The 25,653-nt window shown below is 38.8% G+C and overlaps 2 protein-coding genes across 4 annotated transcripts in view; both read left to right on the forward strand.

Moving 5' to 3' along the window:
• The window catches only part of LOC140369367 (zinc finger protein 385D-like), a 50,106-nt gene extending 32,044 nt beyond the window's left edge, over positions 1-18,062 (forward strand). For 2 of the 3 annotated variants that reach the window (XM_072456692.1, XM_072456694.1), the window contains 7 exons: positions 6,656-6,804; positions 7,918-8,025; positions 10,812-10,965; positions 12,552-12,923; positions 15,485-15,687; positions 16,514-16,612; positions 17,036-18,062. In XM_072456692.1, the coding sequence (XP_072312793.1) occupies positions 6,656-6,804; positions 7,918-8,025; positions 10,812-10,965; positions 12,552-12,923; positions 15,485-15,687; positions 16,514-16,612; positions 17,036-17,260 (1,310 nt within the window). In that variant the 3' untranslated portion in view covers positions 17,261-18,062. The remainder of the gene's footprint in view (positions 1-6,655; positions 6,805-7,917; positions 8,026-10,811; positions 10,966-12,551; positions 12,924-15,484; positions 15,688-16,513; positions 16,613-17,035) is intronic. The other variant, XM_072456693.1, reaches the window with a different exon arrangement.
• Positions 18,063-19,058: 996 nt separating this feature from the next.
• On the forward strand, positions 19,059-24,400 carry LOC140369369 (dnaJ homolog subfamily C member 7-like). The gene is made up of 14 exons (XM_072456695.1): positions 19,059-19,172; positions 20,585-20,673; positions 20,752-20,876; positions 20,998-21,111; positions 21,186-21,260; positions 21,329-21,447; positions 21,531-21,684; positions 21,776-21,940; positions 22,012-22,103; positions 22,181-22,254; positions 22,787-22,933; positions 23,009-23,164; positions 23,290-23,364; positions 23,437-24,400. The coding sequence occupies exons 1-14, from the start codon at positions 19,102-19,104 to the stop codon at positions 23,466-23,468; spliced, it is 1,488 nt and encodes a 495-aa protein (XP_072312796.1). The 5' UTR covers positions 19,059-19,101; the 3' UTR covers positions 23,469-24,400.
• The last annotated feature ends 1,253 nt before the right edge of the window (positions 24,401-25,653 follow it).

A 25,653-nucleotide genomic window follows, 5' to 3' on the forward strand; every position in this document is an offset into this window, starting at 1 on the left:
TCTTGTATTTATTCAATTAGTAATAACAGGTGTTTTATTGCTGTGAGTTTGAATCATCACTCCACAAATCTGCCACCTTCTTGTCTTTGAGTTTATTAATGCCAGACTATGAAATATTTCAGGCAAAGCATGAACATCTCAATGGAGATAATGATGGCCACACCTCCACTTAATTATAGACATTCCTTCTTCTTTTTTTGATTGATTGCTTTTATTGTTTGATACATCATCTGACATCTTGACCTCTTACTTGATTGTCATCGAGTTATCCCAACATGTATTATTTCTGTATTATACTAATCAGCTACTCATCATTAGTAGTCATTCATTGTGACCTACATTAGGTCTATAGTTGTTTCATGTAACAAAAGTTGAAAGTAAAGTTGAATAACGTGCAAGTCTCTCTTCTGTCAAGTCGATTAATGCAGTTTGTGCCATGATCCTCACTGTCAGCTGCCATCACCACACCACCACACGCTGTTCAAACACGCAACTTTCAGGAGCCTGCAAATATGTTGGTTTAGTCATATTTTATTTTGTATCTCTAAACTTTTAGTCACTTTTTTTCTTTACAAACTCAAATGACTTCCACCATTGCTGCTGTTATTGATGTCCGCTACTCAAAAACAAGCCCGATCTTTTTAATTATTGTGTTAGCAACAGTTTCACTTTCAGTATAGCCCTGGTCTTTGGTGTGAATTTAGAACACCACTCCTTTCCTTGTATATACAGTATTTATTTGTTTCTTTATTTACAAATTTACATGGTAGAATGCATTTAGAGTTTGACAACAGACCTCATTTAGTTTAAAAATACCCCAGTTTTAAAACTATAAAGTGCAGCTACCGTAATTAGTTTGGACTTTCATTGCATACTGAATATTATGACAAATTGACAATATATTTTGCCGTTCGAACGACAAAGACCAAACTTTTTAAAAACCTACTGTCCGTTTTAATTCAATATAATGCTATTAACCAAAAATCCATCTCTATCCTTCAGCTTCATGACTTCCTCTTTCTTTGCACGATGTCATTATTTTGCCCCTGCCTAATTCCTGTTGTTTACTAAAACCGCAAGGTCAAGTGTATTAGCCAAGCCCTTGAGTGGTCCTTGAGAAAGCCATTACGTGTCGCATGAACTAAGAAAGACTTTCACCACAGTATAAATAGACTTCTTAATACTGCTGATGGAAAATATTTTTCATAATCCGTGTCATTCAAGTGGTGACAAATGACTGGGGTCGCAAAATCTTAAGTGGTTCTATTATCCTGCAGTTTATGGCTTATTTTGATAGGAACAGATGAACGCGTACAGTCACATTCGGTCAGCAAAAAGCATTCACGTTGGTATTTGCAGAAGTGCTGAGTAGAGTGAAAGCCGCATGCCTACAAATCTGGAGGCATGACTTGAAAATTACAACGCAAAACCTGCTGAAACTGGACATTTGTCAGAAGATGTAATATTACCGCAAATCGAACTATGTGCCTCCTATTAACAGGAAAAACTCAAATATGTTGATATGTTGACTGTACATGTACTGTACAAAGTTTAGTTGAGGACTTGATGGGAAATGCTGATTGCTTTGAATATGGGCCTTGGACGTAATGGTTAATCTTAAGATAAGATAAGATAAGATATTCCTTTATTGTCCCACATGGAGAATTTCATTGGTGCAACGCAGGTAGATACAGAGGTAGATACAGAAGAAAAGAACAGATCACTTATAGGAAGTTTGAAAAACACTTTCAGTAGAAGATCTCCTATAAACAAAAATCTTGGTGTAGCTTCCAGTTAGATTTGGATGCTACACCATTTTGAAGTTGAATTGAACTTCTGGTGGCTGTATCTGATTTTTCCGTCTAATAAAGTCGAATGTCTTTTACCCCAGGGGCCTTAGCTGAGGCCTATTTTTTATTAATACTTGGAGTTTCTACTGTACTTTCATATTTTCTCTCAACATTTCTTAAAAATCTGTTTGCGCGTTGCACTTTTTACAGTTTACAACTTTTTGTCAAAGATTTCAAGAAACATGTGATCTTAAAAACTCATTTGGCTACAGCCTACAGAAGCACAGCCTGACTGAAAAACTGCTAATTACAAAGTTCATGAGGCGGATAACTCTGCCATCAGTCTTTCTTTATCAATAAATGAGCGCAGCACATCTGCAACTTTTGACTAAATTCATGCTTATCTCAATGCAAGCAGATGGAGGTGGTTGGTTCTTGAGGGTACTTGATAGCGTCCTACATATCATTACATTTACAGATTGGTTAAAAGACACAAAGTGTGCACAGCTGGGGAGCGTTGCTAGTGCATTCACTTATTCTCTTCAGATCTAAGATATCTCATTGTTTGTTTGTCCTTTTTGACCTTATATCACAGCTTATCAGTGTGTTGCACGCAGAACCTTTAAATAGAGGCAATTCAAATAACAATAAATTCAAAGACCACAAGTCATGTTGCTTTGCTTCAAGATAAGCCAGAGACAGAGTGTGTTAAAGGTTCACTATGAAACTTTTCTTCTTGTTAAAGCATTGCCTGTAATGTTCTACTTGACCTTTAAACTGATCTATCTTGCATTTATTGATTGCAGGTGTAAAAAAAAATCGTACTGTAGCTATTCAGAAAATTCCTTTGGGCGCTCTCTGCATCTAATTATACTGCGCTTTATTCCCGTTGAAGCAGGAAGTGTGGCGTTAGCATGCTAGTTGTTGTTAGCTTTATTGTGACAGCAAAACTCACTCTGGTCTTTAAAGGTTGTAAAAAGAGCTTATTACCTCAGATCAGTGAATAATTAGGATGCTCAGAATACATATATCAATAACTATCGCGAAGACTTTAAAGAAACTAGTTGAGTTTTTCACATTTTTAAGACAGTAAAAATCATGTACAGCTCCTTTGAACAAATGTTTATATCATTTAACCTTTGATTGTAAAGATCTGTGCTATGAACAAATCTAATATTGCCATCACGGGCCATCATCATAAATCGGCACACTGATACCGACATTTCTTTGATTTCCAGGGAGTTCATTTTTATTATGTTTCTGTCACTTTTCCTCTTACCACTGGAAACTATTCCTGGCGTTCACCTTGAACCAATGCAGTAGAAATGGTTAAACCCTGTGGTGAAAATGGCCCTTGGTGCTCCAGTTAAAAGTAGGGCAGGTTTCTGTGGGGAGGCTGATTGGAGCTGTACGGTGGCCTGCAGGTACAAACTATCATAAAGCCACAGCAGCTGCTCCAGGAGTCCAGAGCATCACTGACAGACGATAGCACACGTATGCTCCTTCCCAGAAATATTAAATGTGTTTTGAGATGATATATATTTGAGGACAAGCTGGACCTCCAATTTAAAACCCATTAAATTATTCCTACATAATGTATACACTACACTGTAAAGTCAAATTATGCAAGAACACACCAAAAAATATTGAATGTGCTCCCCTCAAAGAACAGAAAGGTTCAATTAATCTCTATTAATGAAAAAACTTTCATCGCTCATGTTGCCTTGTTTTGCTCATTTAAATGTCCAAACTTTTCGGGCTATACAGCGCTCATTAAAACAGCGCTGAATAAAAGCACACGGAATTTACATAGAAAATTTTAATTGTACATATACGAGCCGCACCTGCCAATAAACCGCAGGTACCCACGTTGTAACATGAGATATTTACACATATACTACATGTCTTTTGAACCGGTTCACCCGCAGTCCGCTGTGCCTTGGAAACAATTCAACTAATTTCTCAGCTCGGAAGCTTAAAATATAGAAAACACGTCGTGTCCACTGACATCTTCCTGCTAGATTGCCCCCTAGTGGCCTTTAGCCAGTAAAAATGTATAAATTAGATGCACCGTTATAATGACTGCTGGCTTTAAAGCGTAGGGGAAAAGTTGCAGACTTGCAGCAGAAGTCCGAAAAGTACAGTATATTGCTCATACTCATGCCCCAAATGTCACAAAATCTATACCAACCAACAAATACTTGCCATAGCTATTTTATATTTTTAAATAGTCTTTAAAAGTCTTAAAGGCATCCATAATGTGACTAAAACCCATAAATAACGTTATATCATAGTATTCTCATTTAACGTACACATTCCCTTCTAATTTTTGTCCCCTTCTGAGGAGATTAGCCGTCGATGCCACTTTTAATAGATGCTAATTCACCAGCCGCACTCACAACTTGAAATGCTTTGCTCTGAGCCAGTTGTGAAAGCACTGAATGGCATCATGTCACTGTGATATATCCACTGGAAAACACACCATTCACGTTCATTATTTGACGAAGCTGTAACTTCAGAACATTGTCAGAGAAAGAAGCACTTAATCCTGCTTGTGTTTGTTTTGACTGTGTGGTTTTGAAGATTTAAGATTTAAGTCGTTTGTCTGCAATTCTCTTGATTCTGACTTTTGACAACATAACATATGAAGACACATGTCATTCGTCATCGGCTCAGGAAAACTCCTCCTAAATTTAAAAACACTTTTTAATTAAGGCATGCTTAAAGGTGCTTTACGTAACTCAGTGGACAGACTGGCACCTCAGTTGTTGCTTTTACTGGAATTTTCCACAGTATAACTTGAAACGTATCTATTGTCATAGAGACAAGCCGATGCTGCCATCAGACCAAGTTACAGGTCTGATCTGTGGCAAGGCAGCTGTGAATCACAGTATGAATATATCGAATCAAGATATATCAGATTAATGTAATATTGCGTAGCATTCCAGGGAAAACAATTAATCTTCATGGAGACAAGCAGAAATCAGAAGTTACATAGTTGTCTTTTATATTTTTGTAATGATAATTTGATGACAGGAAACAAGATGAAAATATTGCAGATGCGCTAACATTTGTGTTCAGTCAAAGCAAAGCCCAGTTTAATAGTTTCTTCACCAAAGATCCAGTTCAGACTTCATCCCGATGCCCTTCCCCTGCTCTTCATCCCCTTTTCCAGCCATAAAAAGACACAATTTTCGTCTTGTGATTGCTCTGCTGTTGAGTCACACAGTCCTAATCTCAGAAATAATAGAGATTAAGCTTCCTCTTTTTTCCAGGTGCTGTAATTCTCCAGCTCATAATATTTTCTCTGGTTCAGTGCAGAAAGGTTTGCCGCTCTGACCTACACTCCGAGCCATCTCTTTGTGCTGAAGACAGGGTGAATGGAGATTAGTGAGCTGTCAGAGCTGCTGTTTAATGGCTGAGATAACGTTTGAGCTTTAATAAAGAAGTAGGAAGCCACACAAGGAATCATCAGTTCCTCTGGGTCAAGCTCAGTGTTTGGGATTTGAGATCATTTGTTTATTTCTACAGCAGAAAATAAAAAGTCAAGATTTCCCCGTACTGTTTAGAAGCCAATGGTTGTTCAGATTATTTGTGCATTTATGTAATTTAGATATTACTTCCCTAGACAGTTCTGATTTAATTTTCTTTTTATATATAGTTTATATAGCTTTTGAAGCCTGCCATTAAAACATATTTCCATTGCCTGTTATTATCAAATGTTAGAGCCGAAAAATGCATTTTTCCGAGTCTAAAATGCAGTTAATTAAACGTCTCGCCTCAATATGTCCTCCTAACACATGGGTGGGGGATTAATAAGATCAATTTCAGATTTGAATGGGAGAGAACTGGAACTGTAGCCCTTAGAAATGTAACAAACCGATGAATCTGATTGGTCTAGTGGAGGGGAAAATATGCAATTTACTGCAACATAATTCACTTTTTACAGGCAAAATATTTATGTGTGAAACCCTGGCGAAACATTCAAACTTAAGTTTCATTAAATAAAATATTTTAAGGGCTGATGGGAATTAGGATTAAATGAGCATAATCAGGCTTAATCCCTCTTCTTATTTGAAATTCTGAAGTAATGCTCTGACAGCCAATCACACAATCACAAATTGTTCATGTATTTATAGGGATTTGTCAACATAGTGAAGACATTGTGAGTAAGACTTTATTGGTTTTATGATGTAGGGGGATTACTTTGACAGTGACCGATAATGTCAGATGTGATAAATGTATTTTTTGTAGTTAAAGATGACACGCTAAATAATCCATCTTCAGACTTATCAAGAGTCATCATCAGTCGTTTGGCTCAGCTTTATATAGACATAAATCTCCCATTTTGGACATAGTGTGGCATTTACAGTTTGATCGCATAGCTTTGAAAATCTACTCTTGCTCCTGGAATCCAAAATGTCAAGTTTTTTCTTACTTTTTGATACATTTGGTGTCATAGATTGAAAAAAAAAAAAAGTACTGCATTATGTAACTTTTCTGGTGAACAGCCCGCCACCAGTTTGGGTCATTATTTCACATTTTCACATTTGCCTCGAGACTGCTCACACGAATGCCACTTGACTTAATACGCTGTGCTATTTTGGTTTGTGCTTATGTCCAATGCAATCTGGTCTTGTGCAGTTAAACGTGAGTGCATCGCTGTTTTCTGTGGGTCCGGGGAAAGGTCAGTGCAGCAGTCTGAAAACATTTGTGATAACTCAGATATGATGGGGAGAAGGTCATCTGGAAGCAGATTTTAAAACAGATTCTGAACAAGTACATTTATGTTAAGCAAAATCATCAAACCTCACTGTATTTACAAATGTATTCAAATCTTGTTTCTTTTGCTGTTTGTCCCGTAGGCGCCCTGACGCAAAGCCAGATCCATCCTCTGCTGGGCTCCCTGCCTCTGCCGGGACGCCCTCTCCAGGCACAAGCACAACTGGAACACTTCCTGCCGCTCAGGGTCAATGGATCCACTCCTCTCACCCTTTTCCCCAACTTCAACGCGGTAATATCTACAACGCTTTACATTTATATGCAGACTGTACATTTGCATGAAGTACAAATGTTTATTTTTCTCATCAAGTACAGACAAATTCCACCTTTATGTTTTGTTCTTTTTGTTTAAGAATTATGACAGTGTGTATTAATCCACTGAGTTTAAAGCTGGGGTACCCGATGTTTTTCTTGTGAATTACGGTAGTCAAATAAAGCAGCACTTTGTTACTAAGTTAGCCCGCTGTGCACTTTCACAAACCTAACCGTAAGCAAAGCACTGATTTGGCGCTTCAGTTTCACTTCTCTAGAAACGTCTGAAGAAAATGACGCACACGAAAATTCATGCATACAAATATTAACAATGTGTCAAAGGGTTGTGAGAGCTAGGGACAAGTCAGTTAGATTCAAATACATTTTTCCTCCTTTCGCAATTTGAAAATCAGCAACTTTGAATTTAATTGTCCAACTAAATTTAGACTAGCTTTAAATGTACCGGTACCGGTTTAATCTAGATAAATTATGACATGTATCTATTGTAATAAATCACATTGGAATTGGTGTCCATTATGTTTGTTATATTATTCATAAGTAGAACTCATTTTTGAAATATAATATAATACAATACAATCATCATAAACATCATAAGCAAAAGCACAGTATACATTGCTAAGCTGGAATAATGTCCCTACTTCAGTGATTGAGGTTCTTTTTTTAACCCACTGTCATTACTTTGCACCTCTTCATTAGATGAGACTCACTCAGACAGGCTAAAAGTGTTGGTCATCTGCTCTGACAAGATTCCTGTCTAGGCCCTAAAGCTCAGGTTCAGGACCCAAAACACAGCTGCACAAACTGTTATTTTATTGTATACAACTCAAAACTACATCCTTCAGTTAACACTAAGGGATGAGAAAATAGTTACACCTCCAAGGAGATTATAATTTGCCTGTACTGGTTGATTTGTTTGCTTGTCATCCTAGGTTTTATGATTTACCATCGCAAACAGGGTCAAGAACAAGATTTAAAGACATTTGAATCTACTTAAGAGACATAAGGTTCTTGTGGGTTCGTCGGTGTTTTGTGTTAGTTTGCTTTGTATATATATGTGTTTTTTCTTTTTCAGATGGATCCAGTTCAGAAGGCGGTAATCAACCACACCTTTGGCTCTGCTCCTCCCAAAAAGAAGCCCATCATCTCCTGTAACATCTGTCATCTGAGGTTCAACTCCACTGTAAGTAATGTCAGACCCGTAAACTAGATTGTCTTTTATATTCGGAAGAGCAAAACAAACACATTTTGCCCTCAACACACCAATACTAATTTCCTAGGGCACATTTTTCTTCTTATCACACACTTTAAATTTACTGAGCTGCTGTTTCTATAGAGTTTATGTATTTGCCTTTATATTGTTACGAGGAGCCCTGGGGAATAGAAACCTCAAGAAATCAGCACACGACTTCCTGGTGTTCAATATGTCTCTTAAACAAACTTCCAGACTTTTGGATCTTCTTCACTTATGTTTTAGGAGTAGAGCTAAAGTTTCTATTCCCTCCTCTGTGCCACCGACAGCTGACTTGAGAGTGCCAGGAGAAGGATGCCAGGCAGGTACCGGGTCCCAGCAGGGGGCAGCACTGATCCACTATCGACCAAATTAAAGAAATGGTTGTAACTACCAAAAGTCTGTTTGGATTTAAACGCTGCATGCGTCATGTGAAAGGTTTCATATGTGCCTCCTACATGTATACAAAATATATGCAAGTGTATCAATGTCAAATCATTTACACTCATGTTAATGGCTACTTCTTAAATGCTCTATCCATAGTTCCTATAGAGAGTTATGCTATGTTATGTATGAGCAGCGGCCACACAATGATCCACATAATAGAGAGCTGCATAGCTGGAGCACATACTGTACATAGGTTGATAATTGAGTTTGAAATAGTCCAGTTTATGAGCTTTTGCCATTTGTCAGAGCAATATGTCATTATGTTATGCCATAATGTCTTTTTTTGTGTGAATTATTGCAATGAAACCCTTCCATTTAGACTCAGATGCAGTTTTAAACCCAAATAGACCGGAGGAGTTGGACTATTTCTTTAATGCAGCTGAACTGGGTGAGGAGCATGAGAGGTTCAGGCCTGGAGGAGGACGCTGAGAGGACAGTGCTGTTTGTGTTTGCAGACCTCAGTGATGTACGAATGCACAAGACGCTTGAATCAAGAGTGCGCGGCTGAAGCGCTGTGACGGCTCTGTAACCGCTCTGTCCTAGGCCCCTGATTTCACTTACTACAGTGGAACATCACATACTATGGCGTGCCAGATAGTATGGCCCTCTGACTCACTCACATGTGCATCACGCTGAATGCTTAGTGTGCACTGACATTCAACGTGGCCAAAGGCGCTGCACCGCCTTTAGCCTCTTGTCCCTGGCACACGCACTTTGACCTTTGACCTGTGGGGGGAGTTGTGTCTCCGTGACGCTGACCTTTTGCACAGCACACAGATATCACCTATACACATTTGGGTTTGAATATGCAAATGCTGTGTTCAGAAAGTGTCTGAGGAATGATAATTTGAGCAGTGGCAAATTATCTAATGGGTCTGTGTGAAGATGGCAGAAATGTATTGTTTTTTTTACACAGTTTTTTGTGCAGGATGTGGCTTTAAGTATACAGTGTGGTGTGTGAGTGCCTTTGTGTTTGCAGTAAAAGATGTTTAAAAATAGTCACTGATTGTCACAGAACTTGTGTTGATTGTGGTACACTTGTGATGATGCACATCGCTGGCTACATCTACTTTATTTATTTCAACCTTGTGGATGTTTATACCTTTTTGTTCCTTTACGCTCAACAGTGACAAGAAAATCACAATGTTTCACGGACATTATGGACATTAGATATGAATAATACATTTTGTTTTGAGCTTTGAAAATGTCAAACATTAGAATCATCTTTTGCTACTCGAAACCCATGCTCCCAAATCTGCATGCAAGTGGAGTCTTGCAGTCACAAATGTGTTCCCCCTCCGAGTAAATCACTGAGGGACTGTGTGGCATTAACATACAGGGGCCATTTTGTGTCAGACTGAATCAGTGCAAAAGGAGCCTGTGAGCCTTGAGAGCCGCTGAGAGCAAGAGGACACGCTAATGAGATCTGATGCCCTCTCGTGCTAAACATCAGTGATCAAAACCATGATGTGATTGTCCGACCGCGTCCGCTGTTGTGTAACGTTCCCCCAACTACAGGAAGTGGCAAGAGAACAAGGAACACATCACAAAACAAGATTGAAAAGGATGTAACAAGAGGAAGAGTCTGCCACCTGCTTGTCCCCAGAGATGTTATTGCTTTGTCTAGAATGTACCATAGTGTGGTATTAAACTGTCTCCATGGAGACAAGCAAGCGATGCCACTAGACCCAAGGTACTCAGTCAGATCTGTGGAGAGGCGAGTCCACTAACTATAAGAACCCATACTTTTCAAGGTATGTATTAAAAACAAAATACCTTTGATTTAACTAATGCAAGTTAAATGTCATACTGTGATACATTCCAGGCAAATCAAAAACATCTCCATGGAGACAAGCAGGTGGCAAGCCCTCCACCAGAAAAGTTACTTAGTGCACCTTTAATAAAAAAAACAAACGGGCACACAATTAGATATTTTTGAGGCTGTTCTTACGATAATAAATATTTAAGCGGACGTTTCCCTTGGATCTTCAATTATACTGGAGCCACTTAATTTATTGGCTTTAAAGGGTAAATTAGCCCTTTTGACTGCCATTTTGAATGCAGTCTCGGCCAGAAGTGCACAACAAGGATAAGCACTCTACAAATCTTAAATATTCAACAGTGATTACAACATTAGCTCAACAGTTTCAATTTAGAATTTAACATATTTTCTATAAATCTGACATAACACGCTTTTTTCGCGCCGCCTCCTTGAGACATTTCAGACTTTCTGTTGTGTTCTCAAACTCCATTTCAGCCTTTTCTTGTAATACACTTGTGCTTGTGTCCAGACCCAGGCCGAGGCTCACTACAAGGGCCACAAACATGCTCGCAAACTCAAGGCCCTGGAGACACAGAGGAACCGGCAGAAAAACGCCTCCTCTTCCCCCAAAGAGCGAGAGAAGGAGCGCGAACCTACAGACTCCAGCGTGACCGACGCTACAGGTACATACAGATCTTAAAGACAGCGCTCGTCCTCTCTGTAATTAACTATAATTGAATAGATGTAATGACTAAAGGCAGCTAGTTGCCACTCAGATGATAATTACCAGCCATTACCTGAACTTGCATCACTCATTCGGCACATGTGAAATTACATCTCAAGAGCAGGCGTTTGGGAAGATGAGCAGTGTCGAAGAACCTAAATACAAGATCCAAGAAAAGATGCATAGGCCATGCAATAGTAAAAAAACGGCTTAAAAACGGTAGATTTTCTGTGACAGCATTCATTTAATAATAATGTTTTTGTTTTGTTTTTTACATCAGAAAGCATTATTATCTGTGAATTCAATTTACTATAAGGATAGTACAAATAAACATCACACATAATAAGGACTGCAGCGCCTCTCACAGGCTGAAAGTAAATGTACACTTTGGCTCTTGAATGGAAACGTTCACTTTTCATTGATTTCTTGTTTGATACTTGTTTCTTTTAAACCATGTTGACATTATGACAGGTTTTACATTACTGCGCAGCCTCAAGTCTGTATTGATTGACAGGAAGATTGGAAAACACAGAAAAATGCCAACAGATACAAATAATGATAAAAGACATTACAATAAGTACAAACCTCTGAAAAAAATACAATACACTTACAATAATGATATTGATTCTTGAATACAAATAAATTAGCTTTTAGAATTAAACTCTAATATAAGGTGGGAAATATGTTAATGATAATGTAAAACAGATATGTATATGTAGTTAGATATTTAAAGAAAACTATCAAGCTTCAGCTGAGCCAATGTTTCCTTTGCTCAGCGTTTCTATCAAACAAAAAAAAAACAGCATTTCTCTGTTAGTTTTGTAACATTTTAACATGTTTGCAGATTTCGCCTTCCGTCTTTACTATTCTGCTTTCCATCGTCGATTTTGCAGCTGCCATTTTGCTTCAGCACCTATCAATTTCCCTCTGAACACATAATGATAAGCTTGTTAGATGCAGCCGTTGCCATGGTTGTTGATTGGTGGTGACACTCAGAGGCAGACACAAATGACACAGCAACACAGAGATGAGAGAGGAGGGATGCAGAAAGACAGGAAAATTAAAGACATGGGAAAGAAGAAAAATAGCGCACAGATAAGCAACATTGAAAGTGTAATGACAGTGATTGATGCTTTAAATAAATAGAGCAAATAGTGTCCGAAAAACAAATGAGACAAACAAAGGGTTACACAATATGTTTTGTTTATTTGGATGTGGTAGTCTACTGTATATTTAATGTATTTATCATGTAAATATTCCTACAAAACAACCGGAATCAAATGAAAGGAAATGTGTGGTTCGTACTACTCTATAATTAATTTTTATGGAACATTTACCCTTAAACTATTGACCATTCCCTTTTATTAAGTACTTCTGTCTCTTTTACCATCTTCAGTTTTATGATAGTACTGCTGATGTGCTCATACTACTTCTGGGAACAATCAAGATATTTTATACTATTTATACCTTCTCAAATGACAATCTAATTTCGACACCAGATTTTGTATTTTTTTTATACAAACTTATTTTCTTGTTTATTCACAGTTCAAAGCATCCCCACTGAACCTGCTCAACCTGAACCAGAGACTGAGACGGGTGTCTCTGTATTACCTACTCCGGCCCCGCTCCCCTCCTGTTCGGACTCGCCTGAGCTCTCCCCCCAGGTCTCCCCCCAAGTCTCCCCCGAAGTCTACCCCGACTCACAGCTCTCCGACCAGGCCCTGGACTGCCCGTCAGCGGAGGGGTGCAGCTCAGAGCCCTGTGCACCCTCCGACTCTCAAGGCAGCCCCATGGAAGAGAGTGACACAGCGGTGAAGATGGAGGAGGGGAAAGAGGCCAAGACCAAGAAAAACCTGCACTGTCCCACCTGCAAAGTGACAGTCAACTCAAGCTCACAGCTAGAGGCGCACTGCAGTGGTATGTTCGCTAATTAGAATGCAGAATACATGGAATTGGTTGGCTGACTTTCACTTTTTTTTTTGGTTTTAATTAAGCAAGGCAAGTTTATTTGTAGAGCACATTTCATACACAAGGCAATTCAAAGTGCTTCACACAGCAGGAAAAATGCATTCAAATCACAAAGAAATTACAAAAATCACAACACACACAACAGTTTAAGACATGAAAGAGAAGAGTTCAAAAAAATCATTTCAGTCATATGCACAGCTAAACAAAACTGTTTTTAGCTTAGATTTGAACATTGTCAGAGTAGAAGCCTGTCTCACATCTTCAGGAAGACTGTTCCAGATTTTAGCTGCATAAAACTGAAACGCAGATTCCCCATGTTTTAGCCTGACTCTGGGCACCAGCAGGAGGCCGGTTCCTGAGGTCCTCAGAGTCCGAGATGGTTCATATGGCACTAACATGTCCGAGATGTACTTTGGTGCTAGGCCATGGAGAGACTTGTACACAAGCAGATCTGCTTTAAAGTCTATTCTTTGAGAATAGCTTGTGGATGAACTCAGACTGGTGATGATCTCCTGGACAGTTTTGTCAGTTACAGGTGTAAAGTGAGTTAGCTCTTAAGTGTCTAGGTGATTTTGGGGTAATTTTTGCATTGTGGGATTTATAGCATTTTTAATGACCTGAACTTTGTCATGAAAGAATAATGCAAACTCATTACACTTGAATGTTGAAATTAATTCTAACGGCAGCTGAGCTGGAGGGTTTGTTAATCTGTTTACTGTGGCAAACAGGACACGCGAGTTGTTACTACAGCTTCCAATTATTTCAGAAAAATATCTTTCCCTAGTTGTACATAAAATTAGGTTGTATATGTTCAGCTTCTCTTTGTAAATCTCTTTTTAAACCTGGAGCTTTGACTTGCTCCATTTCCATTCGGCCCAGCGGCACTCCCTTTTCTGTGCCCTGACCGAATCATCATTTCTCCATGGCGCCTTCTGCTTATTCTTACATTAAGAGAACATTCAAAACACTTGATGTAACAGAGTTCAACAAGTCATTTACATTAGAACATGAGACATTTTCAAAGTTTATCATTTCCATAAACAGTGCACCTGTGCCATCATTTATGTGTCTCCTCTGAACAATTGCAGGACCAACCGGAGGTTTGGGAGAAACAGACAGGTCAAAGAAGACACAGAAATGATCAGACAGAGCAGCATCAACCACATTGACATTTGAAATATTTACCCCCTTTGTAATTATGAGATCTAGAGTGTGCCCTTTGTTGTGGGTGGGGCCTCTCACATGCTGAGTAAGACTGAATGTTTCAAGGACAGCATCAAGCTCTTTAGCTTTTCTGTCACAAATATTATCAACATGCACATTAAAATCACCTGTAATGACCAAACCATCAAACTCTGCGCATACGACTGAAAGCGTCTCAGTAAAATCAGCAATAAAACTTACTACGGAGGCTTGAATAAAATAATGAAGAGAATGGATGGAGACTGTATTTGCTCCATTTAAAGGATACATACTCAAATGATGAAAACACCCCAAAAGACAACCTGCAGGTAATTATTTCATCTCTAAAGACAGCACAGACCCCACCCCCTTTTTAGTTTTCTCATGTTTCAGATACAAATTTAAAGTTAGGTGGAGCAGATTCTATCAGAACTACATTTCCTGTGTTTTTGTCAAGCCATGTTTCAGTTAAAAACATATACTCAAGATTATAAGAAGAAATAAAATTATTAAGTAAGAGTGATTTGGTACATAAGATCTGACATTTAGCACAGCAAGTTTCAGACTAGTTTCAGTGGGACTGGGCCTTATCTTTTCACAGGGATTATGAATCAAATTTCTCAGATTGGCAAGCCTGACTTGCATTTTGTTTTCCCATCTGTGTGATGTGACTACAGAAATAGCACTAGGGGGGGCTATTTTTACACAGGGCCCCGAGTTGGTTTGATTTTTATTATGACAATAAGTTCTGGCAATGCTAAGACCCAGTGCATCTATGGGAGATACCAGGTGAAAGGCGAGGGGGGATGGGTGGTGGGGCATTTGTAGCCGGGGAGAGTTTGGGCCAGGTGAAAGGCGAGGGGGGATAGGTGCTGGGGCTTTTGTTGGTGTAGTCAGCTTGTGCGGGGAAGAGTTGATAAGTGTTGATATAACTCTTGATCTTGCTATATTTGGCGTGAGTGGAGCCATCTTTAGGACTGATTTGATCACACATTCAAGATGGCTGGGAAGGCCCCTCGGTGAGGCTGGAGATGAGAAGGAGAGATGTTGCAGGGGGGGACCCAGGGCTGCTCTGAAGGCAATGGCGATGACAGGGTGTTTTGTGTTTGAATTGGAAATATTTTGAAATTTAAAGAACTATCCTTGCACATATGCACTCTCTCATGCCCCTCAGCCGCCAGGTTAAGCACCTTTGAGTTTCCAAACATTCACAACATGAATTTGGTAAATTCAATTTAATTCTGTTGCTGCTCACTGTTATGTCCAATAAATTCTTCAGACAAAGACAAATGTGAAGTATGTTCTCTTGCTTGTATCATCTTTCACAGGTTCAAAGCACAAACAGATGGTGGACGGCCATTGCAGCAGTCACTCCCAGAGGAGAATCAAGATGGCGTCGTCCCCCCGGCCCACCTGTCGCATCAAGCCACGCCTGGGCAGCAAAACACGGGCCGTGGTGAGCGTTAGCAACCAGCCCTTCCACTGTAAGCTCTGCCAGGTCTCTGTCAACTCAGAGACACAGCTGAAGCAGGTTTGTGCCCTCTGCCATTCCAACCAACAACACAATAATCCTCATAAAAGCAGACAGTGCTGACGTCTGGTGAGAGGACATGTTAGAACCAAATACAGAGGCCAAACAGTCACAAGAATATGGACTTGTTACTGCAAAACATCTCAAGTTGAAAGGAGGCATTATGAAAATCGACCTTCATGAATTTATAACCTTATTATAACAGAGATTACTTTTGTGAAAAAATCTCACATTTTTCAACTTAAAAAAAAAGTGCAGCAGTGAAATGCTACCATGAAGAGGCGGGACCTCTCAGATCTGCAGTTTTGAACAGGAAGTTAATGGTCTCATTTCATTTCATCATTAACTTGTTTAAGATCAATATTGCTGTGATCTATGTGTGTTATATTTTAATATTACATATGCCAAAATTCATAATTTGTCACTCTTGAAGTGAAATAGTAAAATAGTTAGTAAAATGTAAAAAGTGTTGAGTGTAAAGTGTATTAAGATATAGATGTTCTTTGGGACTGAATAAGTTGGAAATAAGCAATTATTACCAACTTATATTATGACAGCTAGTAAAGTAGTAAGTAAGTAAGTAGTGTGAAAATTTGACTGTTTTGTCCTATTTCTGCCATTGCTTTTGCTACTAACTTGTAGGGTTACAATAGAGGTCCTAAATTAAAGTACATGTAAGAAACAGTACATTCCCCTCCTTATTTCTTTAAGATAGAAAACATTAAAATTACAAGCTAAAGTTAATATTAAATATTTGATTCATTAAAACTCTTGGTTAAATGTCTGATCAGAATTTGTCCTGAATGTGTGACTTGTCCTCTTGTAGCACATGAACAGCAGGAGACACAAAGAGCGTCTGGCCGGGAAACCTGTCAAGCCCAAGTTCACCCCTTACAACAAACTGCAGCCCAGTGCAATTTTAGCGGTAAGGATTCTCCCGCTCCCACACATTGCATAAATAACGAAGCTTATTGTGTCAAAATATTTGCAAGTATTTTATGTATACAGAAAATAATTGCATTAGCAGATGTGAACGATGAAAAACAACAAGAGATTTATCATTTGGCTTCACTGATTATTACTAGAATAACTATTCAATGCATGAATAAAAAAGCAATGAAATATGTAAGCTTTAAACTACAAGGCTAGCAACTGCAATAAATACTTTTACTTAAATGTAGCTGGCCAACTGCTGGATGAAGTACTAGTTTGACTTAATCGACTTTTATATGTGTGGTTTCTATTATCTTCTCATAGTATCACTCTTTACCAAATCAAGACAAGCTCTTGGTCGTTTTTTAGGTTACTTTTTAGATTCTAACTTGGGTTTTCTCCCGTGTATTTTCAGACTAAACTGGCAATTCAGAAGCACCTGTCCAAGGCTCTTCCTGCTGGTTTTCTGACGAGCCCCTTAAACCCCTTGTGCACTATGGCGTCTGGACCCCTGGCACTGCGCCTCCCGCCGGGCCCTGCCCCCATCTACCAGGGTCCACTCATCAGCCCCACGCTCTTCAGGCCTGCCCCGGGGCCTCTGAGGGCTACACACACTCCCATTATCTTCTCTCCGTACTAGCACAGCACCTGGCATGGACCCCCAAGACCTCAAGCGGCCTAAACTGAGCCATTAAAGGACAAGCACTCGCTGGTTTCAAATGAAGCGCAGGGCGGGACACTATGCTCTGGTCACTTCAGGTCACACCAACTGTATGCACAATTCCCAGGAGAGGATTGAGATTTCAGTGAGGATGAGCCCTCTCTCTTTGTCGGACCATTGCTCAGCTGTCATTAAAATATACTTGTGTGCATGTACTCCGGGGTCTGGACCTCTCTGGAAGCCATAGCATATTTTCTTTTTATTAGACTAAGACTATAGACTTGGATGTTGTATTAAATGTTAGTGCCAAAAAAACGTTTCTTTCAACCCTCTTAATCAAAAGTACATTTATTAACACAGTACCTCCAGTATGTATTGGAAGTCCACCTGTCCTGAAACCACTTATGAAAGACTGATGATGAACTATAAGTACATGAAGCCAAACATGTCTTTGTTGTCTATTGTTGATCTGTTTTATGCATACCATGTCTTTTTTGTGACGTTAAGTGACAATCAGCAAGGATACATACAATGCCAAGAATATCAACAGTATTATATAGAGACAACTTTAAGAGACTGTGCTGAATGTGATTAAATAAAGTCATTTATTTATAAATAGAGGGAACATATGTTTATTTGATTTGAATCTCATTATCACAGAGTATTTTATACATTAGTATTTAAATGTGTAATTACATTTCCATTTCACATTTGTGATGAGTCATTTGAGCAATATGTATTTTCAAGTGTTAACGGATTCATTAAATTATAAGTAAATAATTTCCACTTGCAATAATGTAAATTATGAAGTGATAAAATGTCAATAGTTATAAGTATAAATAGTTGTTTTTATAAAAAAAAAATGTGTTGTGTCTTTATTCAGTGAATGTCTGGATTTATTAAAATAGATACAATGTTATTTAAAAAGTTATCAATACCACATATAAAACTAAAAAAGACTAAATTCTCCAGTCTTGGCATTGGGACAAATATCAAAAAGCGTGTTGTTTTGCCGCCATCTAGTGGTGCTTTGAAAACTGGGTCAGTGAGTGACAGTGACTGGACCATAGACTGCCATTACACGGCATCCTCACCTCCACCGTGTGGTACGCTGGAGCCACAGCCAGGGACAAACAGAGACTATAGCGCATTGTGCGCTCTGCTGGGAAGGTGATCGGCTGCAGACTTCCATCTTTGCAGGACCTTTACGTCTCGACAAGCAGGTCCACAGCTGACCCTTCTCACTCTGGACACAGACTATTTGAGCCACTCCCATCAGGCAGGAGGCTACTCCATCTGGACCAGAACTTTCCGCCACAAGAACAGTTTCTTCCCCTCTGCCGTTAATCACTCACTGCACTTTTCACTTTCTGCACTACAGCTGTAAATTTAACTGTAAATTTTGAGTACATAGTAGTATTTTTGATGTTATTCTAAAGTAGATTTGTTTTATGTTGCACAGAATCACCAAAGCAAGTTCCTATATTTGTGAATGTTGTTGTTGATTTCTGATTCTTCTCATTGTGCTGTTAAGTTTTAACATTTAATTTGAAGTTTATAATTTAATGTTGTGCTGTTTAGATTGTCAACATGAGTATAGGCTTTTATTTTAAAACATAATTGTGGGGGCTTTTATTCCGCAATTGGGTCACTCACTCCTGACTCAAGGACACTGGACCTTAGTAAGTACACGTAAATGCTTCTATTTATCATTACAAAACGTCACATAGTACGCAAACAGCAGGGCGATGAATGACACAAAAAGCTGCATAAGACTCAACCGGATATGACGTCACCCGTGTTCGTCCTTTCCAGAAAAAATGGCCGCTGTTGACATCGATGTACCGGTGGAAATGGAGACCCAAATCCACGATGTGGTCGATTTGGAGCGGTAAATACTCACCATTATTTGTGTTGTAATGTTTTTTTTGTATTTAGAGTGATATAAAGTGTAAATTTAGACGCCAGGTGGAAGGATCTGTGCGATTAGCCGTGACACACATTCCACCTCTGGCGAAACACGGGATATAAAACATCGTCGACACAACATAAAATAGATCGTCACGCTTTTCGTTGTCCTGAAAGTAACTGTTCAGTTATTTGTTTTATCTAACAACGCAATGAATACTCAAATAATCTATTCTGCAAGTCTTTGTTCGTGTAAACACGCCTTACCAACCCAGATGCTACACTACTTTCTACTTACGCTAAAATGCTAAAAATCCTCCAAATACGGGTAAATCAGAGGCGAAATGCTGATTAATGTTGTGTTATTGAAGCTATAAGTGAAGCTCATTCGGGCGAGAGAAATACTTTCGACCTAATGAGTGTAATTTGTCGAGAGCTCGTTTTCTAGAAAGTTCCTTGGATCGGCTTTAGAGCCATTGTTCAACATCAGAGCTCCATCAGCTGAGAAACCGTGCAGAGGTCAAGAATAACAGCCTCGTATAAGAATTAAAACTCATTCTGTAGTGAGTGACACGATACACGTTAAAGCATGTATTGTCACCATGCCAAGCTGCCAAAATAAACACAGTATTTGATATGAGGGGGACACCCACATTGTCATATGTGGCCATAGGATCATTATTAATTATTAGTTATTATTTATATTATTAATAACAGTGTAAACTTAGTAATGGAGACATATTTTGGCCTGATCATGAAAAGTGAAATCCTGGACAATGAAATATTTTCAATTTGATAACATTTATCACATTTGACCTCATTTGGTTCTAGGAGCGGACAAAAATCTCAATGTTCAGAAAATATTTTAACTTTGCATCAGCAATATGCAAAAAATTTACCTGTAAATGTCTTCAGGTTGAGGTTCAAGTCTGGCACTGAACCATAAAATTAACCACAATTTTTGGCTGGGGTATAAAACGAGACCTTTCTGTATCTTTTTCATTTAATATTTTCAATATTCAATTTTTTCAAAAACAACAATTGCGATATATATTTTTTTTTTTATACATCCCTAACCTCTATTTGGTTCTAATACTTTCTTCCGCATCTCAATGAATAGATTCCTTAAAAAAAATACCTGCCACAGTCAGATGATCAGTATTTATCTGTTACAGTTATCCTGTTATGTTCTCAGTGAGGCGTGGACCATGTAAAAGATTGCAGATGGCAGATATTTAGTATCTGCCCTGACAGTTTGTACCATGCTTTGTACTCCTCTTTTAAAACACTTAACTGTACCTTACCCATGTGATCTGCAGGATTTTGAGGATATTTAAGTTCTGTGTTGCAGAAAAATGTAGTCTTCACTCCTACTCATGTCTGTCTTTTTTCCAGGCAAGCTGAAGGCTTCAAAGAGCAAGGAAATGCATTCTACTGCAATAAAGATTACTCTGAAGCTTTCAACTACTATACCAAGGCAATTGGTAATGGAATATTTAAATTTATTTTAATGGGTTTTTATTATACCAGTTTTACCAATTTGGTAAATTTGTGTCTTTCAGATGCCTCCCCCAAAACTGCCAGTTATTATGGTAACAGAGCAGCCACCCTGATGATGCTGTGTCGCTTTCGGGAGGCGTTGGAAGACTCCCAGCAGGCTGTGCGCCTAGACGATTGTTTTATGAAGGCAGGTTTGACTTGATTTGCTTGGTGATAAACTTGGTGACAAACCCAATTAGAGAACTAAATATTTCTCTCTCTCTCTCTCTCGCTCTCGCTCTCTCTCTCGCGCTCTCTCTCTCTCTCAGGGTCATCTACGTGAGGCCAAGTGCCACCTGTCTTTGGGAAATGCCATGGCAGCCGGTCGCTCCTTTCAAAAAGTACTGGAGCTGGAGCCAAGCAACAGAGAGGCCCTGCAGGAGGTGATGAAGGGTGACATGCAACAACTGAAATAATTTAAACTTGACTGAAACGACTTGTTTTGAATGTATTTTAGAACAAAAATGCATCTACCATGATGGATTTGGAGCGAATGGCTGAGTCGAGCTTTGAAAAAAGAGATTTCAGAAAGGTAATGAATTGTTTTGTCATTATTTACTCTTCCAGTCTTCAAATACTGAAGCAATATGTTTTTTGCAGGTGGTTTACTGCATGGACCGGGCTCTTGGTTGGGCTTCAGCCTGCCACCGTTTCAAAATCCTCAAAGCGGAGTGTTTGGCTCTGTTGGGAAGATACCCTGAAGCCCAGTCTGTTGCAAGGTAAGACTGGGAACAGTGCATGTTTACAAATGTACTTAATTTCCAGGTTACGGCATTGTCATTTTGTATTTTTACATTTTCAGCGATATTCTGCGAATGGACTCTACAAATGCAGATGCTTTATATGTCCGAGGTCTCTGCCTGTACTATGAGGACTGCATAGATAAAGCGGTGCAGTTCTTCGTCCAGGCTTTGAAGATGGCACCAGACCATCAAAAGGCTCGTCTAGCATGCAGGGTAAGAAAAATGTCAAGTTAATAAGTCAAGTTAATAACCCAATAATGTATATATAGTTTTGTTGTAACACATAACCCTTTTTCAAAAATAGAATGCTAAAGCCTTGAAAGCAAAGAAAGAAGAAGGCAACCAGATGTTCAAGACCTGCAACTATGAAGCCGCGCGCCAGCTGTACACGGAAGCACTTGCAATAGACCCTAACAACATTAAGACCAATGCAAAGCTGTACTGCAACAGAGCCACAGCAGGAGCGAAAGTAAGCTGTCCGTTGGCTTCTCATTCAAGAATTACATTTACTTTCAACCTAATAAGTTTCACCATCTACAGCTTAAGAAACTAAACCAAGCCATTGATGACTGCAGTAGTGCCATCAAACTAGATGACACTTACATTAAGGCCTATTTAAGAAGAGCACAGTGGTAAAGCTATTTATCTCAAAGACTAATGCTTCTGTTTAAAACGGACAGATTTATGACTTGCTAGTTGTCATCCACAGTTATATGGACACTGAACAATACGAAGAGGCTGTCAGAGACTATGAAAAAGTGTACCACACAGAGAAGACGTCAGGTGAGCTCCTCTGATGGTTGCTTGAATTTAAATTATTTTAAGAGTTTCTAAAGGCATGTTATGTTTTCTTTCTGTGATAATGTATTATACATGTAGCTCATTATTATATATTATTTTCCCATGTTAAATGCCAATATTGATCTGTAACTACTTAAGTGCTGAGGAGTCCATTGACTTCCAGTCCAAAATGGCAGAGCTGATTCTCGCCTGGCCACTAACTCTTATGTCACTTGTCATGTCATCACAGCAAAGGGCCATGCAGCCTAATTTTTATTTACTTTGTTTTATGTTTTAAAATGTCTATGCAGCATGGTTGAACCTACTATAGGAGTCTAATTTTTTTTTTTTAAACTGCAATTAAGTCTGGGATCGAGGGCAGAGATGTGTCATGGGTGCTGGACAGTACAGAATTATTCAGAACATTCATGAATCATTCAAAAATAAAAGCAAATGAGGAAAAACTTTAATAACATGATGAAAATTTTCAAGTAGATTTATGGTTTGATAATACTTTTTATGCATTATCTTTCAGAACACAAACATTTATTAAAAAATGCACAGTTGGAGCTAAAGAAGAGCAAGAGAAAAGACTACTACAAGGTCCTGGGAGTTGCTAAGCACGCCACAGATGACGAAATCAAGAAAGCCTATCGTAAAAGAGCCCTCATGCATCACCCAGGTACTGCTGCTGCTGCGGACACATGTAAACGTTGCATTAACATGAGTTAATTCATTGTTATTTTTCATGTTGTAGATCGTCACAGTTCAGCAACACCTGAAATTCAGAAAGAAGAAGAAAAGAAGTTTAAAGAAGTGGGTGAGGCGTTCACTGTCCTCTCTGATCCGAAGAAGAAGGTGCGCTATGACAATGGACATGACTTGGACAATGACGGCGGCTGTGACGGGAGAGGTAAATAGTACAATTAAATAAAATGTATTGTCCACTAGAGTGCCATATTATAATATGACAATCATATTACTACAGATACTGCACTGTGAAGCATATGATTATTAAAATCTGTTTTTTTTTTACAGATTTCGACGCAAATAACATCTTCAGAGCATTCTTTGGAGGTCAAGGTGGTGGATTCTCTTTTGACTCTAGTCCAGGTATATTTAATATCTTTGATCATTTTCTCAATGTATTAACTAAGTGTTAATGTTATTTTTTATATTTTTCAGATAATGGAAATTTCTTTTTCCAATTTGGCTAAAAATCTAATTGAGAAATTGCTTTTCTCTGGACAACACGATGCGTTATTTTAATTTAGTTCGAACTACATTGAAATTGACAATGCATCGAGACGGACTGTTTAGAGGTTCTATATTGTTTTAACGTTGTAATTTGGGATGATTTTTGTGGGGTGGTATTAGTTATTGTTGCCAAATCTGACAAAATAAATCTGCCTCCAGTTTTTATTTTAACCTGTAAAATACAATAAGTTGGAAGTTGGAAAAAATGCTGTGATGGTTCATAGTAACGTATCGATGGAGCGAAGTGTTGTTAATGTTAATTGTCACATCTGACCTCAGGATAGCCGTGGTCCAGGTTTCAATGGCAGCCTTTGCCAGAAGTACACTTTATCTGCAGGGTTTTGTCTTATTCCTGTTTGAATGTACAGAGTGTATGTGTATTCTTTCTCAGTCTTCCTCCGCTCTATTTATATTTATTGTACTCTATGATCCCACATCATGGATTTGATTACAGCTTTTCACTGTCTTACTAATTTAAAGACCTACATGTTCAATGACTCACATCTTATCCTTTTTATTTTAACTTCAAATAGGCCAAAAACAACATATGTACCATGACCCAATTTTTCAAAGTGGTGCCTTACAATAATTTGATAAAAAACACCCTAAATATCATTACAAAATGTGAAGAACAATAGCCCATTCTTACCTTGTTGAGAACCTCACCTGGTGTTTGTAATTATCAGAACTTATCCCCGGGCATGAAGGAGTGACACTGATCATCCTCCTGTACTTGTGCATGTATAGCCACTGAGTTTCACTTCTCCCACAGCCATGTTTTAGGGGCCACCAGGTTGTTAACTTTCATCTTATGTCACTTAATGTCATTTTATGTGACACTGTAATAACAGTTTTTCTTAATGCAAAATAAATGCTTGTCTTTTACTACTAATATACTGTCATTTGTGCATCTTCAAGTAATACTCGTGAGTAATCTACACCAAACTACACACAAACCACTTGTATTGGAAAATTATATTGATCTACGTCTATGTTGTCTATATTTTTAAATTTTGATCAGAATGTAGCCTATACTATTATGCCATAGACTGGAATGTTTTTTTTTCTGGTGAGGGTCCGCCACCCGCGTGTGTTCATCGAGTTGTTATTGCTCTGCCTGGCATGTTTCACAATATGGCATTAAACATGTCTGGTATTTATTCAATCAAAGGTGTTTTCATGGCTCAAAAGTACCTTGAACAACGTACTATGAGCGGGGTTTCCTCTCTACACATCTGACCTGTAACTGGTGGTTAGGTGGTGTTACCCGCTTGTGTCCATGGAAATTGTTGACACGTTTTATGCCATTCTGTGGAACATTTCAGACAAACGCACAACATTGCGGTGTGGAGGACACTTTGGGTGACCCCATGTTCCTTTTTGGTTGTCCTGCACAGCCATTTAGGCCATGGTGCCTCATCCCACCTACATTATAGAAAGTGTCCAACCTTTTCTCTGTTGCCATGTGATATACATTTACATAGAAAATCTGATGTATTCATACTAGCAATCCAGTCTTTTTAGGTTAAAATCTATGTGATCTATTTGGTCATGTCAGGTCTAGTCATGGGTTTCAGGCATAAAGATTCCTTTCTGATTTGAAATATAACGGTATGGTTCATGTTGTTATAGCAATGGCACATTTCAAATCAAAATATATATTTTGAATGGGTAACGGTCCTTAACAAATCCATCAAATCAGGAAGGAATAATTGTCTTGAAACCCATGAATAGGCCTAAATGTATCATGTCTGTGTGTCTGTGTCCCACCCACCACATTGGCTAACTTATCACACGTTTATTACTCAGATGTTCATCCTACGTACACCACCAGAAAAGTTACACACAAAATAATTGGCCTGCAGGCGGTTATAAACAGGAAAGACAGCGTTACGGGGGACGAGAGAAGGGAGGACATACAGTAAAAGTCAGGATCGGGTTTCGTGACCTGCTGCATTTGAAGCCGGGCATACGTGAGCTGTGCCTTAACCACCCGACCACCACATTTTCTTTTCCTGAGTGATGAGCGATGATGAGCATGACAGGATGAAGGCTCATTGGAGGCTGGCCGCAGTTAACGCTCCGTAGGTGTGAGTGTCATCGCCACGTGACTGCCGGAGCCAATCAGAGGGCGCAGAGCGTGTA

The sequence above is a fragment of the Eucyclogobius newberryi genome, unplaced genomic scaffold (genome assembly GCF_026437365.1).
Source record: "Eucyclogobius newberryi isolate DKJ021-1_F unplaced genomic scaffold, fEucNew1.0.hap1 SCAF_20, whole genome shotgun sequence".
Taxonomy (NCBI): domain Eukaryota; kingdom Metazoa; phylum Chordata; class Actinopteri; order Gobiiformes; family Gobiidae; genus Eucyclogobius; species Eucyclogobius newberryi.

What these genes read in the sequence shown, in the direction of transcription:
- LOC140369369 (XM_072456695.1), top strand. Translation starts at nt 19,102, where the DNA reads ATGGCCGCTGTTGACATCGATGTACCGGTGGAAATGGAGACCCAAATC. An exon ending in GATGTGGTCGATTTGGAGCG is followed by an intron (nt 19,173 to 20,584) that starts GTAAATACTCAC and finishes TCTTTTTTCCAG; the next exon opens with GCAAGCTGAAGGCTTCAAAG. An exon ending in GAGCCACAGCAGGAGCGAAA is followed by an intron (nt 21,941 to 22,011) that starts GTAAGCTGTCCG and finishes CACCATCTACAG; the next exon opens with CTTAAGAAACTAAACCAAGC.